This window comes from Myotis brandtii, unplaced genomic scaffold, assembly GCF_000412655.1.
Source record: "Myotis brandtii unplaced genomic scaffold, ASM41265v1 scaffold165, whole genome shotgun sequence".
In the NCBI taxonomy this organism is placed as follows: Eukaryota; Metazoa; Chordata; class Mammalia; order Chiroptera; family Vespertilionidae; genus Myotis; species Myotis brandtii.
Window position 1 is genome coordinate 1,871,581 of NW_005356042.1, and position 16,100 is coordinate 1,887,680.

Genomic DNA, 16,100 nt, shown 5'->3' on the forward strand with positions numbered 1-16,100 from the left:
CCAGCTTTGCACCGATTGATCCCCCCACCACCAATCAGGGGTGGGGTTGGCTAGCCAACCTCCCATGGCCCCTCCCCTGGCCACTGACCCCCAATCACCTCCCCCCCCAATTGCCCATGGTCCCTACCCCCAAGCCGGCCCGGCCCTGATCGGGACAGGTCAGTTGGTCAACCTCCAGCCATCTCCTCCTCCCGAGAGGCCCAGCCCCGATCCACCCCGATTGGGGTCGGGCCGGCCAGACCCCACCCATGCACGAATTCATGCACTGGGCCTCTGGTTTTATAGATAATTGTAAATAATTTAAGTACTTACTATCTATATTTATTTTAAAGAAACCTGTAGTGTCTAACATGGGACTGTGTTGAAAACTACATCAGGATTTTGGCCTGAGGGGTTTGCGCAAAACCCTTTAACTGTAGAACAGGAAAGCAACGCAAGGCTAGAGTGGGGATGTCACCAACAGAGGCCTGCTGTGCGCCTGGAGAACAGGGATTGAGAGTCTAGCAGATCCAGCAGAGGGACAATGGACAAATCCACACAGCAAAGAGGGGTGGGTGGGGAAGACTCAGACACTAGGCAGCACTGTTGTCTTTGGAAGTAATTTGCAGACAGTGCCAAGGACAGGTGGCTGTTACTTCCAACATTTTCCAAGCACTCTTTTCCGGCACTGAAAGAGAGCCCTAGAGATAGAAAGGGCACTGGGTGGGGGCTGAGGCAGGTGATGGCTGGTGCAACCCTGGATGAGCCACCTCACTGCTCTGGACCTGTTGTGTTCATGAGGTAAGACAGGGGGAGGACACATGGCTAGATGTTTAAGGTCCCACCCTGTTCTAAGGTTAACAATTCACAAAGAGATAATTTTGTGTGTCAGCTACTTTCAGACAGAAATAAAGTTCATGCAGGATATAAGTAAATTTCTAAACATTTCTTTGCTCTTAGTTCATAAGGAGAATATCAGTTGAGTTAAAATCCTTTGATGGACTTATTCTCAAATAATAGAACAAATGAAGGCAAAAATGTTGACAAAATGGGGAGTCTGGGTAAAAGGCAGAGAGCAATTCTCTGGACTATTCTTGTAACTTTTCTGTAAGTTTGAAATTATTCCCAAAAAAATTTAACAAAATGTTTTCTCTCTTGTCTTATGTACTCACATACTATCAGTGACATGAGCACACATGAAACTGTATGTGGTTATACAGTTCCTAGGTGTGGACCTGAATGCAAACCAATTCAAGTGACCGTTGGAGACACCAACCTCCCTGCCCTCCAGCGGCTGAGGTCCAGCACAGCCGTGTAGAGCACGTCCACCAGGCCCAGCGTCTTCTCGGGGTCCAGGCTTCTTTGCAGCAGGGACATGGTAGCAGGGTCTTCTTTCAGGCACCTAGGCACAAACCAGGAGCGTTAGTCGGGGCTGCATTTCTCTGCAAAGGTGTTCCAAGGCTTCACACAAAGGCTACAACTTTTTTAAAAATATAGTTTTAGCCCTAACCGGTTTGGCTCAGTGGATAGAGCGTCAGCCTGCGGACTCAAGGGTCCCGGGTTCGATTCTGGTCAAGGGCATGTACCTTGGTTGCGGGCACATCCCCAGTAGGGAGTGTGCAGGAGGCAGCTGATCGATGTTTCTCTCTCATCGATGTTTCTAACTCTCTATCTCTCTCCCTTCCTCTCTGTAAAAAATCAATAAAATATATTAAAAAATATATATATAGTTTTATTGATTTTAGAGAGGAACGGAGAAGGAGAGAGAGAGAGAGAGAGAAACATCATCGATCAACTGCCTCCTGCACATCCCCCACTGGTGACCAGGCATGTGCACTGACTGGGAATCGAACTGTGACCTCCTGGTTCATAGGTTGATGCTCAATCACTGAGCCACGCCGGCCGGGCAAGGCTACAATTTTCACACACTTTTGCACTGAATAAAAATTCAGTAACTATAAGAACATTTAGAGAATGACAGGGCTAACACTGAAACTTGTTGCTCTGTAGAAGGAGGAGGAAGCAACAGGGTCTGGAGTGTCTATGGAGTTCTAACTATCTAGAATTCCTAATGCCTTCTCACTTTCCAACACTGGCTCCAGCCCTGACTTTCCTCCCTACCCTGCTGAGGTTCTGTGGTCTGGCACCATATCTAGCCCTTTGCAAACTCTTTCTATAACACCCCTGCCCTTCCCTTCCTCTATAGCTCTTCACACCTGTACCCAAGAAACAGGGTCAACAGAGGGGGAAAATCCACACAGTATGCCCCCTGGACTCACTGCAAATTTGAGGTAAGCAACAAATATGGCCTTCCCATAAGTTAACTTTTTCCTTTTCCAAGATGACTGTTTCACCCCTCCTCGCCTCTCCTCAAAGCTCTGCCATCCCTGCTATCTCACCCATTCCTTCCCATCTCAATTATCCCTTAACTGAGAAACCACATAAACAGATGAGACCTACTCCATCTCCCCTCATCACTAAGTCCACCACCTCACCTGTGTCCCTGCCCATGCACCCTGCCTTTCCCCCATGTCACAGTGGAACACAGGCCCTGCTCTTACTACAGGCTGACCTCTACCTGAGTGCTGCATGCCACCCTCTTGCTTTCCCAAGGACTTCGCTTATGCAATCACCCCATTCCTTCCCTGTGATATTCCCTTTGGCAAACAAACCAGTCTCACTACCTTCTCTTAGCCCCACATTCCCCTTCAAATACTGTCCCAATTCTCTGCTCCCTATTCTCCTCTCATTTCACTCTGAGCAAGCTCTTATCACCATTAACTCCACTAAAATAACTTCTTTGCAGGGCCGGTGCGGCTCAGTGGTTGAGCATCAACCTATGATCCAGGAGGTCACGGTTCAATTCCTGGTCAGGGCACATGTCCTGGTTTCAGGCTTGATCCCCACCCAGTAGGGGGCATGCAGGAGGCAGCCAATCAATGATTCTCTCTCATCATTGATGTTTCTATCACTCTCTCCCTCTTCCTTCCTCTCTGAAAAAAAAATTGTATATATATAAAATAACTTTTTTGTTATTGTTGTTAATCCGCACCTGAGGATATTCCTTCCATTGATTTCGAGAGAGAGTAGAAAGAAGGGAGGAAGGGGGAGATAGAAGGAAAAAGGGAGAGAGGGAAGAGAGGGTAACAGAGAGGGAGAAACATTGATATGAGACACACTGATTGATTGCCTCCCACACACGCCCCAACCAGGGCTGGGTATTGAACCTGCAACCCAGATACGTGCCCCTGACCAGGAACTGAACCCAAGACCTTTTCATGCATGGGCCGATGCTCTATCCACTGAGAACATCGGCCAGGATCCCACTAAAATAACTTTTTAAAATTTATTTCAGAGAGGGAGAGGAAGAGAGAGAGAGAATCATTGATTGGCTGCTTCCTGCATGTCCCCCACCAGGGATCAAGCCCACCTGTGCATGTGCCCTTGATCAGAATCGAACCCAGAACCCTTAAGTCTGCAGGCTGATGCTCTATCCCCTAAGCCAAACTGGCTAGGGCTAAAATAACTTTTATCGAACAGCTTAGATCTCGCCAGAGTCAAGGGCAAGTTACCTGTCTCTACCTCAACCTCATTCAACCTCTGAACAACGTTGTGCAGGTTTCTTTCCTCCTGGATCACTGTCTCTGCAGCTTTGGTGAACCCAAACTTGCTTGTTTCCTTCTACCTGTCTGGCAGCTCCTTCCTGGTCTCCTCTGTGGACTCCTCCTGCTCCTCTTACCCCCGTCTCTGTATTGTGGCACGTTCCAGGCTTTGTCCTCTTCCCTAGACTGCATCTGGTCCTGAGGCTTCACAGACCATGCCTACACTGAAGACTTTCATACTTCCTTCACCAGTCCACACCTTCCTCCTGAACTCCACTCTCATGTATGTAACTGCATTATTGATATCTCTCCTTGCACACCTAACAGGCAGCTCAAAGGTAGCCTGGTCAGCCTTAGCCGGTATTGCTCAATGGGTAGAGTGTCAGCCTATGGACTGAAAGGTCTTGGGTTCTATTCCAGTCAAGGGTACATACGTTGGTTGCAGACTTGATCCTCAGCTTCAGTTGGGGTGCATGTGGGAAGCAACCAGTTGATGTGTCTGTCTCTCTCCCGTCGATGTTTCTCTCTCTGTGTCTCCTCTCCCTTCCATTTTCTCTAAAAAAAAAAATCAATGGAAAAAATATCCTCTGGTGAGGGTTAACAACAACGGGGGTGGAGGGGTGGGGAAGAGCCCTAACCAGTTTGGCTCAATGGATAGAGTATTGGCCTGCGGACTGAAAGGTTCCAGGTTCGATTCCGGTCAGGGGCATGTACCTTGGTTGCGGGCACATCCCCAGTAGGATGTGTGCAGGAGGCAGCTGATAGACGTTTCTCTCTCATCAATGTTTCTAACTCTCTATCCCTCTCCCTTCCTCTCTGTAAAAAATCAATAAAATATATATTTTTAAAAAAAAAGGTAGCCTGGTTAGCACTACTCTTAATTCCTCTCTTCCCCACAACCATTCTGATTTCTACAGACTTCCTCAATAACTAAACAACACAGTTGTCTACCCGACCTATAAGCCACCTCTAGCTCCCTCATATCCTCCATCAATCTATTAGCAAATCCTGACAGTTCTTCTTCCAAAATATAGTCTGCACCCAAGCACTTCTCTCCCCCCCTCTTATTATTGCTCTACTCCAAGAAACCACCCCCATCTGTGTCTCAGGAGCAAACTGCCAATTGGTCTCCTTTTCTCCTCTCTGGGCCCTCCAAGGCCCACCCTCCACACAGCAGCCAGAGTGAGCCTCCGACCACAAAGCAGAACACATCACTCCCATTTAAAGCCCTCTATTGATCCTCAGCCTCAGTTGGGGTGCATGTGGGAAGCAACCAGTTGGGTTCACTGAAATACCGTCTAAACCCCTCCCCCAGCCCTCCTGATGCTCTGCTCACCACACCTCTCTCACTGTCACCTCCGCTCACCCTGTCCTAACTACAGGCCTTTTGTCACTCCCTGAATATGGTGGGTTTGCCCACATCTCAGGACCTTTGCTCTTGCTGCTGCCTTCTCCCGACTGCTTTCCCTTGAGAGCTACTTCCCACCATTCAAGCCCCCACTGCCCATGCAGAGCATCTCCACCAAGAGGCCTTTCTGAGAGGGAAAACCAGAAAGAGGTTGTCTGTCTGCTCCTGGGCACTCGGGAGTTAAATGGTGAGATCGACATGGCGAAGCCATCCTGAGAAGACAGCAGCACACTCCAAAGAACTGCATGAGAAGAAATATATCTGTGCGAGTGTGAGCTGGCCAGTTTCAGGAACACTGGAAAGGCAACAAGGCAAGCGCCGACAGTGCCCCACCAGCCTCGCAACTCCTGAGAGAATCTCGGCCAGTGGACCTGGCCCAGGTTCATGCACTGAATCCTCTCAGCCTGGAGTTGCTGATTATTAGGACACACTTGCTCTATGCTCACAAGCCACCTTCTGCCTGTCATTTGGCTGGTCACATATGTTTTACATGAGGAGAGCATTTGCTGGCCATGCAGAAAGGAGTACTACAGTTCCTAGAAATAATAATTTCTCTTTCTGAAAATCAACAAATCGGCATTTTTATTTTACTCATCAGTCTTGAGAACAGTCCCCTGAAGAGACTAAACCCATTCTTTTCACACATCACTCAGACTTGCTTAAAACTCTTTACCCGTTCTTAAACATCCAAGTCTCTTAAGGACCCTGCAAGTCCTGGCGTCTATAAACCCTCCTCACCCCCCACCCCTTAATCATCACCTACCATATATTCCAGCCATTCTGGGTGACTCCTCAGGCCTTTGCTGTTCCTTCTGCCTGGAGTGTTTTCCTCATCTACTCTCCACATGGCCAGCTCCTCTTAAATGTCACAGCCTCAAAGAGGCCCTTCATAACTGACCTCCTCATCCAAAATAGCCTCCCTTACCCATCTCTACCCTATTCTCTGTCATATGACATCATTCTGCTCTTATTCCCTTCGCACACTCATCAGTTTGAACTTAACTCTTATGCTTATTAGTTCTTTCCTCCTTGTCCCCATTCCAAAGTCAGCTCAGTTAGGAGCAGGGACCCTGTCTTTCTTGCTCAGGATTAAATTTCCAGAGCCCAGGCAGTGCCTGTCACATATTAGATATTTAGTAAGTATTTGTTGAAAGAAAAATGGATAGCTTAAGTATGACAGTTTAAAAATTTAAGTAAAGTATTACTTCATTTGGAAAAAACATCTGGCAGCAAGGAATATAATAAATTCTTGACTGGCTTTGCTAACAATTTCATTTTCTTGAAGGTGGAGTAATCACTTCTGTTTGAGTCCGTCTGTCTCAACAAGCACATATTTTATAACTTGAAAGAAACAATAAAGAAAGAAACTTTGTATTTTTACCAAAAGCAACCAGCAGAGGGAACCACTCCAAGGACACATAGCAGAAGGTCCTTTCATGGAGGTTCAATGAATTACAAAAGAAATCAATCATACAGTTTTGAAAGTAAACTGAAGTGTTAACCATTTCAGTACTAGCTGTTTATATTCGCCAAGTTATTAAAAAATTCAAACTTTTTTTCAAAATGGAAATCCAGGTTAAACAGAATTTTTCTTTCTTTTTTTTTTTTTTTTAAAGAGAATTAAAATTATTGATTGATTGATTTTAGAAAGAGAGGAAGGGGGAGGGAGAGGGAGATATCAATCTGTTGTTCCGCTTATTTATGCATTCATTGGTTGATTCTGGTATGTGCCCTGACTGGAGATAGAGCCTGCAACCTTGGTGTATGGGGATGACACTCTAACCAATTTACCCAGGTTAAACTGAATATTTTTCAAGAAGAACTTGCACTGGAAAACAAATTAAGAATTTGAGAACACAAAAATCTTACAGAAAAGTGAGCTTATATGTATTATTTGATAGGAATAAAAATACGCATATAAATTACCATTCATTTCAGGAAATAGTGTATCATCTGAACAATCAAATTATAAATTTTGGTGGGGAGGGGAACTCATAGATGAGAGATTTGGGGACATGAAGTGAACTGGCAACCCCTACTTGATATATCAACTAGTTGTAAAACTTTGGGTAGAATCTACTGCTGGACCCTCACATTTCAAGGAGAAATGGTTTAAATATAATTTGCATTTCCCAGCTCTCACTTTAGTCCCTACAGGCACTGACATTGCCACTGATCCTGACTATATCTATTCCTACCTACATGCCTTAAATATTTTCTATATAGTTAAATATTCATTCAGATTATAATTTTAATAGCAAAAGTCTCCCAATATATGTTTAATTTTTGCTGTTTACTGATAAAACTATGATGCTGATCCTTATAGTTGAATCTGTACAGACATCACCAGGATAAACCCTTACAGGTGGAACTGTGAAATTGCTGAGGTCATATTCCTTATTTTAGGTCTCTGATATATTAAACTACCCTCTAGGAAGGCTGTCATTTATTCAACAACTTCTGTGTCTATTTTTGTATAGTCTGGCCCAAATATAGTACTCTAAAACAATATATTATTCTAAAACAACTGAGCATGGTAGGCAAAATGGTACTTATTGTTTCTTTACTTTGCCTTTCTTTATTAGGAGAGGTTACACAGTTTCTTCGTGTATTTGTTAACATATGTCTTCTGATTTACCTGTTCCTTTACTTTGCCCATTTTCTTACTGATTTGTAGGAGCAGTCAAAATAAAAATGGTTCAGTCTGCCCCCTGATATGCAATGACACTGGGTATGTAATGACATGAACTTAAGATCATCAGAGTTGTTGTTGGGCAGACAAAGGTGGAGGAGGAATTCTATGTTCTGGACTCAGCTTTACAGAAACACTAGGTGACTTAGAGAAAATGATATACTCTGTTTAAAAGCAGTGGACAGCCCTAGCTGGCTTGGCTCAGTGAATAGAGCGTCAGCCTGCGGACTGAAGGGTCCCGGGTTCGATTCTGGCCAAGGGCACATGCCTGGGTGGTGGGCTCAATCCCCAGTAAGGGGTGTGCAGGAGGCAACTGATCAATGATTCTCTCTCATCATTGATGTTTCTATCTCTCTCACCTCCCTTCCTCTCTGAAATCAATAAAGAAATATATTTTAAAATAAAAAATAAAAGCAGTGGACAAATAATATTGCTCATTATGATTCATGAGTATATAACATTTTAGTTATATTTTTGGTCAATGAGACTTGGCTTCAGGCACCTTGGCTTCCTCATCTTGGACTAATAACCATGACATGGCAGTAACACACTACCACTGCCATAAGCCCACATAAACAGAAGATGTGTCCTATCAGCTAGCAGGGAGTTTGTCCATGACAACAATGTTGTCAAAGATGTGAACACTTCTATCAGAGCTTGGGCTTGTGTTAATGTAACAGACACATTACCATGTGGACGGGACTTGAACCACGATTCTTGAGCCTTCTAAACTGATTTGGGGGGCATAGGCTTCTTTATTTTCTATCTGTGCTGTGTCAACTACCACCTAAGAGAGAAAGAAATATATCGATCAGCATTCAGAGAGAAAAATGATTACAAACAAATCCCATACATGAACCTATCAATGCTAAGTGACTCTGGCAAGAACTATTTCCCTAGGAGAGACCAAGATGGCGGCATAGGTAAACACCGGAGACTGCTGCCGCAAACAACCACTTCAAAAATACAACTAAAAGACGGAACGGACATCACCCAGAACCACAGGAAGGCTGGCTGAGGAGAGACTCTTCAACTAGAAGGAAAAATAACAGCACACCGAGGCTCAGAGGAGGCGCAGTGTGGAAAAAACTCAGGTGCGGAGGTGCGCGCGCAAAGCGGGCTGGTGGCTGAGAGCGCGGTTGTCGTTTTCGGTCAGGGGGGAGTCTCAGACTCTGAGCTCCAGATACGGGCGAATCGCTGGGGACTCGGACCCAAACGGGAGAAGCGGGAGTGTCTGGCATCAGTTGGAAGGCAATTTCCCTAGCAAAGCAGGTATGCAGAGGCCAGTCAGGGGCCCTATGGAGACAACAGTAGGTAATAAAGATGACTGAATACAGTAATATTTCAATAAACAGAAACCAATTTCTAGGTGTAGGATGTGCTGAACTTTGCAAGCACTTGTGGCACTTCTTCCAAACTATAAATGTTAGTTAGGAACTGCTTTGTTTCCTTTACCTCAGTATTTTAAAATTTATGCACTTGAAAGGAGTAAAAACGCCACCAAAAAAAAAATCAAACCAATGCTTCAGAAAAGCCCATTTGTAATGACCAAAAACAAGCCAGAAGTGGATGAAGCTTTTCTTAAAGATCATTTTACTCTCAACGATCAATAAAAACAAAACTACTTCAGTAAAGATAAAGAATCAGCCCTTCCTTCAATGATTTCCTCTTATTTGGAGGACAGTCTTTAATATTACAGGATGATATAGTATCCTCCATAATTTAGAGTTTGATAAAGTGATGAATGTATTTTCAAATAACTAAAATAACTTTAAGAAGAGAATCATAAAACACTTGAAAACCAAATCTGTGATATATCAGAAGGGTAAAGCAATGCAGAGTTGTTTATTTTGATTCCAAACGAAGCCTGTGATGGAGCTCATTTCCACTGCTGTAAACAGAGTTCCCACAGCTGGTCTGCATGTCCTTTGGAAAAGACTTCCTGTCCAAGTAATAACCATTGTTGGACCAGGCAGGTGTTTCCTCTCTCCTCCCAACCCCAGAACCATAATCTAAAGGTTCTTTGTCAGCCGCGTACAAAGGTGCCCGGAGATCAAGGGGTAAGGATCTATGAATAAGTTTCTGATCTTTGAATAACAATGGAACTTTTTCTTTTAAGCCTACAAAGTTGTTGTTTTTTGTAAGCCTACAATGTCCTTCTGTCTTATTCTACACATTGCTTTCTGGAAACTGACTGCCATGGTTCTCCTAGCTTCAGCTCAATCTCCTAACCACAGTGGGCTATTCTATACATCAGCAGGGGGTCTCCAGTCTATGCTTCTTGTAGGGTTCCTATACTGAGGAACATATCCTAAAGGAAGTATACTCCCCACCGTGGACTGGCCCTCATCTGGCCCTCAACAAGGCAGCACCATCCTGAGCTCAGCCACCGAAGCCTTCACCCACATGAAACAAAAGGACAGCACCTGCCCAACAGCTACTTTCATAAAATAGGAATTAGACTAGGAAACAGTTCTTTAATTTTCTTAGTTATAATTAGCTTCTTTTAGCCTGACTGAAATGCTATATCTTTTCAAATAGTCATTTAATTCAAGAAAGTAGAATCAAATACATAAGGTTATGTGAGTCAGCAGAGTCAAATAAAAAGCTAAATGGTGACTTCAGATATTGACCCCATCCAACTTTAGCAAAAGTTATTCTTCTCTCCAATGGTGATAAAGACTAGGCTTATTTCTGAGTTGACACTTACTTGATTGCTAAGAAGGAGACAGAGCTGGGACACAAAGTAACTGGATGGGGGCATTACTTATACCATTGAGGTCTCTGAAAGGTGATATTTGAGCTGACATTAAGAAGACTGAGAAGAAGTGAGTCAAATGATAATCAAAGAGGAGTATTCTCAGGTAAGAGGAGCATCAAATGCAAAGACTGCAGACAGGTAGAAGCTTGGCCTGTTTGAGCAACAGAAAGACATGCACTGAAGCTCCAGAATAGTCAGGTCAAGTCAAAGGACTCTATCAAATCATTACCAGTGAAATGGTTTCCTTAAAACGAGGAAAGCCTGCAACATCATTTTGCAACTAGGTTCCCTACCAATACATATTAAAAATCTACCAAAAAAAAAAAAAAAAGGCTTTTTAATGCTACTCTTTCCTTACCTTTTCTATCTGGTCTAAACTCTGTAGCACCAAAGAACTTTTAAAGTTACTCAGTATTTTCACACATGCCTGCACCCCATCCTCACATGCTTGAAACATCATCTGTCTCTACTCTCTCTCCCCCATACATCACACATATTCACTCACCAGTCCAGCTTGGCCAAACAGCAGCTGTACGGCAGTCTTGCAGGCGCCCCGCCATGTGGATGGGCACACCTGGTTCAGTACTTCAGTTACAGGAAAATCATCCCTTGGTGTGATTCCATTATAGCAGCCTGCCTCCTTGATCAGTTGTAACATTGTATGCTATAGATTGATAACAAGAGTGTTCATATCTTAAGATAAAGTCACACAAGAATGTTCATATCTTAAGATAAAATTTGTAGACTGAAATGCATTTACAAGTACACAATAGTCCTCAAAAGAAAAGTATTTTGTTTAAATACCCCCAAATAATGGAATTTAATTTGTTAAGTGATTATCATCAGACACCCTCAGGTTTTCTCAATCCCATAGAGGGAATGATTAGATGTATCACATGATTAATACACCTGTTGGTATTTCTATACTAGCACAAAATGCATTATCTAGCAATCTGATAATGGACACTGGTTGAGGAATTTTGAATTCTGAATTCCTCTAAATAAGGAGACAAAATCATCTGGTAGAAGTAAATACCAATGAAAATCTCAACTTTACTTTGGATTACCAAGTGGTCAGGTATGCAGACTCTGGAAACAGATTGCGTAAGTTCAAATTCCAATCTACTACTTTCTAGCTATGTGACCTTGGGCCTTAGTTCCTCTAGTTCTCCAGTGGGGTAAGGGTGATCATTTAAAGACGACACATGTGAAATGCTTGGCATAATAATGCTTGGCTCATGATGCTCCACAAATGGAAATAATTATTGCCATATTATGACAAGATTTCTCCTCTTACTTTTTCATGAAAGTCCACTGAAACATTAACCATAAACAGTATTTTATAATGTGCTTTCAAAAACCTTTATGTTAGACATTTGAACAAAATTACAAATAAAACTAACTTGACAAACGTCTCATTAAAAAAGTCACCATAGCCCTAACCAGTTTGGCTCAGTGGATAGAGTCCCAGGTTCAATTCTGATCAAGGGCATGTACCTTGGTTGCAGGCACATCCCCAGTAGGGGGTGTGCAGTAGGCAGCTGATTGATGTTTCTCTCTCATCGATGTTTCTAACTCTCTACCCCTCTCCCTTCCTCTCTGTAAAAAATCAATATATTAAAAAAAAAAAGTCACCGTAGCCCCGCTGGCATGGCTGTGATTGAGCATCAATCTATGAACCAGGAAGTCACAGTTCATTTCCCGGTCAGGGCACATGCGGGGTTACGGGTTCGATACCTAGTGTGGAGCGTGCAGGAGGCAGCCTATCAATGATTCCCTCTCATCATTGATGTTTCTATCTCTCTCTCTCCCTCTCCCTCTCCCTTCCTCTCTGAAATCAATAAAAATATATATATTAAAAAAAAAGTCACCATAGCCAGGCCAGCCATTGTGGCTCAGTGGTTGAGCATCAACCCATGAACCAAGAGGTTTTTAGTTTGATTTCCGGTCAGGGCACATGCCTGGGTTGGGGGCTTGATCCCCAGTTGGCGGCGTGCAGAAGATCGATGTTTCTTTTTCTCATCAATGCTTCTATCTCTCTATCCCTCTCCCTTCCTCTCTCTAAAAACAATAAAAATATATATATATTAAAAATAATAAAAATTCACCATAGCCCTGGCCAGTGTGGCTCAGTTGGTTGGAGCATTGTCCCATACACCAAAAGGTTGTGGGTTAGATTCCCAGTCAGGGCACATATCTAGTTTGCGGGTTTGATCCCAGACCCTGATTGGGCACGTGTGGGAGGCAATCAATTGATGTTTTGATTGTTGTTTCTCTCTCACTTTGATGTTTCTCTTTTTCTCTCCCTGCCCCCCTCTCTAAAAATCCTCCCTTGGGGGAGGATTAAAAATAAAGTCACCATAGTTCACTTTTTAGATATCAGTTTATAGAGAAAGGTTAATGCCTTCTGCCCCAATCTATATTCTATATTCTTTAATCTATATTCTTTACAAGCCTTTAAGTTTCCTTAACAACTCTATTTTCAAGTTCAAACCCGGTTGTTGGAACCCCATGGAAAGCTACCGTCTTAAGTTTCAGATTATCAGCGGCTGACTCGTTGAAGGAGACACCCTTCAGGAAGTGTGATCCGATCTGCACAGGGACAGTAGGAAGCTCACACTGCATGGGCTGCGGGGGCGTCTGCCTCCGCCCAGTTTGCTGTGCTTCTGCCTCGCTGCAGCAGCCCTGGAAGAGGTTTGGATGGGAGAGAAAGGGTGATCCACGGCTCATCTGTCAAGACACTTGGTTCACTTGGTATGGCGAGACTGCCATGCCACAGCTTCCAAGAACTACCAGAAAGAAAAGTGTACCTGCAAACTTGCTTCAATTGCTTTTGGATTCAAGTGGAAACCAGCTTTCATTGCATATTCACAGTGGCCTAAGCTTTCCAGAGCTATTTTATATGCCTGCAAAGAAATTATTTTCAAAAATCAAGATTATATAGCTTATAAAATGACAAAGTCCAATGAAAATAGAAATTTAAAATTTCTATAGTTTTTAAAACACTTAAGGCTAGCTACTATCATATTACTCTTTCCAATTGATTTAATATCACAATTGTAACTCCCTCCCTTGTCCCTATCCCTGAGGTATTGCTGTGCCAGCTCTGAAAAACTTACTTGCAGAGCACTGTCAATTTTTATGTTCAGTTCTTTTAACTGGTGCTCAGGAATTGCTGCACTTTGAGAACAGAAGAGCTGTTGAACTTCAATTCCTGCCAGGCGGCCATCACAGCCTCTTTCTCTTAGTCTAGATGTTGCCTGCAACATAAATAATTACTGGTAGGTAAAAGAGGATGCTGCAGACACTAGCAAAATTAAAAAGATAAAATACAAAAACAAAGGAAATAAAGCAAGAAATCATCTAAGCATTAGATATAAGCCAGACATTCCGAATTGGTTGTATTAAGAAGTGGGCAGCCAGAAATTTTGAAAGATTCCAGCAAGCATCCTGAAGAAAACATAAACTTGACACAGCACCATCTTCTTTAAGAAACCCTGGAAAGCCGGGCTGGTTTGGCTCAGTGGATAGAGCATCGGCCTGTGGACTGAAGGGTCCCAGGTTCGATTCCCAGTCAGGGCACATGCCTGAATCGCGGGCCCGATCCCGGGTAGGGGGCTTGCAGGAGGCAGCCGATCAATGATTCTCTCTCATCATTAATGTTTCTCTCTCTCCTAAAATCAATAAAGATATATTTTAAAAAGAGAAAAAAAACCCTGGGGGGCGGGGGGGAAGAAAACCTTCCTGACCTGTTATTCATTTTTTATATATAAAAAATATTTGGCCGTAACCGGTTTGGCTCAGTGGATAGAGCATTGGCCTGCGGACTGAAAGGTCCCAGGTTAGATTCCGGTCAAGGGCATGTACCTTGGTTGCGGGCACATCTTCAGTAGGGAGTGTGCAGGAGGCAGCTGATCGATGTTTCTAACTCTCTCTCTCTCTCCCTTCCTCTCTGTAAAAAATCAATAAAATATATTTAAAAAAAATATTTGCATTTAAAATTTCTCTGTTCTAGAAAGACAAATAACCTAGAATATTGGCATCTGGTGTTTCCAGAATAAAAAAAAGAATGTATATGGTTGGGTGTTCCTATATACCAAAGTAAAAAGTCACACTAATACAGAACAAGAAAAAAAAACACATCGGAACATTAAAGGAAAAACAGGACTTTTGAAATATGCACAGAAAAATTAAATACTTACTACTCAGTCATTAAACATGTTTAGGAAGAGTACATAAGCAAGAGAAAAAACAAGAAAAAACTAATCTGTTCCTTGTAAGGATAAAATGTAAGTTATGCCCTGGCTGGTTTGGCTCAATGGATAGAGAGTCGGCCTGCGGACTGAAAGGTCCCAGGTTTGATTCCGGTCAAGGGCATGTACCTTCGTTGCGGGCACATCCCCAGTGGGGGGTGTGCAGGAGGCAGCTGATTGATGTTTCTCTCTCATTGATGTTTCTAACTCTCTATCCCTCTCCCTTCCTCTCTGTAAAAAGTCAATAAAATATATATTTTTAAAAAAATGTAAGCTATGGTTCACGACTAGAGAATAAGAAAAATAAGTATCTGATTTATTAGCTGGGAGGAGAGCTTCAGGATGAACTCTCTTTCAATTCTCCAATGTCTATTTTTGTTGCAGTAATATTAGTGCAACAAATAACATTTTTAAACAGTTTTGTTCTCTAGGCAGGTGTAAGAGTTTGTTTGTTTTTAAAATATATATTTCTTTATTGATTTCAGAGAGGAAGGGAGAAGGAGAGAGAGATAGAAACATCAATGATTTCCGCAGGCTGATGCTCTATCCACTGAGCCAAGCCGGCTAGGGCCAGTGTAAGAGTTTTAATGCTTAACAAAGTTGCAGGACTAAGGAAAAGTAGTGAGCAACTATCTATATACTAGAGGCCAAGTGCACAAAATTGGTGCACGGGTGTGGTCCCTAGGTGTGGCCAGCGATCAAAGCACAAGCGTCTGGCGTGGAAGGGCAGGTACCAGCTGACCTCTGGGCCCTGGGCAGCACCTGGGCCCCCAGGCCCGCTGACACCCCCTCCACCTGGGTCACGGTACCCGAGTCCCCACGCCGAGATGTGGTGAGTGTAGCTGGATGCCGTGGGCCGGGGTGTAGTGTGGACCTCTGGATCACCCAGTGGCACTGCACAGAAGCCAGGCGGGCAGCACGCTCTCTCCCGGCCAGCCTCACAGACCAGCTCCTGTGCGAACCCACTGGCCACTGGGAGCCCCACCGGCCCCTGTGGTACCAGTGGCTGCGGGTCAGCTCACCCGGAAAAGGCCGCGCAGGTGCGGGGTGGGCTCCTCGCGGACACCCGGCACCTGAGCACAGGGGCTTCCCTGGCATGCGAGCTCTGGTGTCCTGGGGGAGGGTAGCAGGGGGAGTGAGAGTGAGCTCGGATGATACCCCGCATTCTCACCACACCTCTGTCTCCATCACCCCTGCCTCCAGGTAGCTGGCGAGAGGTCACAGCCCCCTGCCCGGGCACTGCGGGAGGTTGGTCGCCGCCACCCACCTCCAGTTCCACTTCCCAGCCCAGGGCCTGCTGGCCACTGGTCGCCATCTGCGGGGCAATGGGTTGGGGCTGGGCCCCCTGTCCGACTCCCTCTGCCCCTGGGATCTGGGTGGGGCCCCCCCCCCCCCACTGGTTCCC

At 44.2% G+C, this 16,100-nt stretch overlaps 1 protein-coding gene across 6 annotated transcripts in view; it reads right to left on the reverse strand.

The window, feature by feature from the left end:
- The window catches only part of KIAA0355 (KIAA0355 ortholog), a 91,144-nt gene that overhangs the window by 14,489 nt on the left and 60,555 nt on the right, over nucleotides 1–16,100 (reverse strand). For all 6 annotated transcript variants that reach the window (XM_014536619.1, XM_005862474.2, XM_014536617.1 and 3 more), the window contains 6 exons: nucleotides 13,562–13,702; nucleotides 13,253–13,348; nucleotides 12,966–13,127; nucleotides 10,948–11,106; nucleotides 8,371–8,468; nucleotides 1,256–1,381 (listed from right to left, as the gene is read on the reverse strand). In XM_014536619.1, coding sequence (XP_014392105.1) covers nucleotides 1,256–1,381; nucleotides 8,371–8,468; nucleotides 10,948–11,106; nucleotides 12,966–13,127; nucleotides 13,253–13,348; nucleotides 13,562–13,702 — 782 coding nt within the window. The remainder of the gene's footprint in view (nucleotides 1–1,255; nucleotides 1,382–8,370; nucleotides 8,469–10,947; nucleotides 11,107–12,965; nucleotides 13,128–13,252; nucleotides 13,349–13,561; nucleotides 13,703–16,100) is intronic.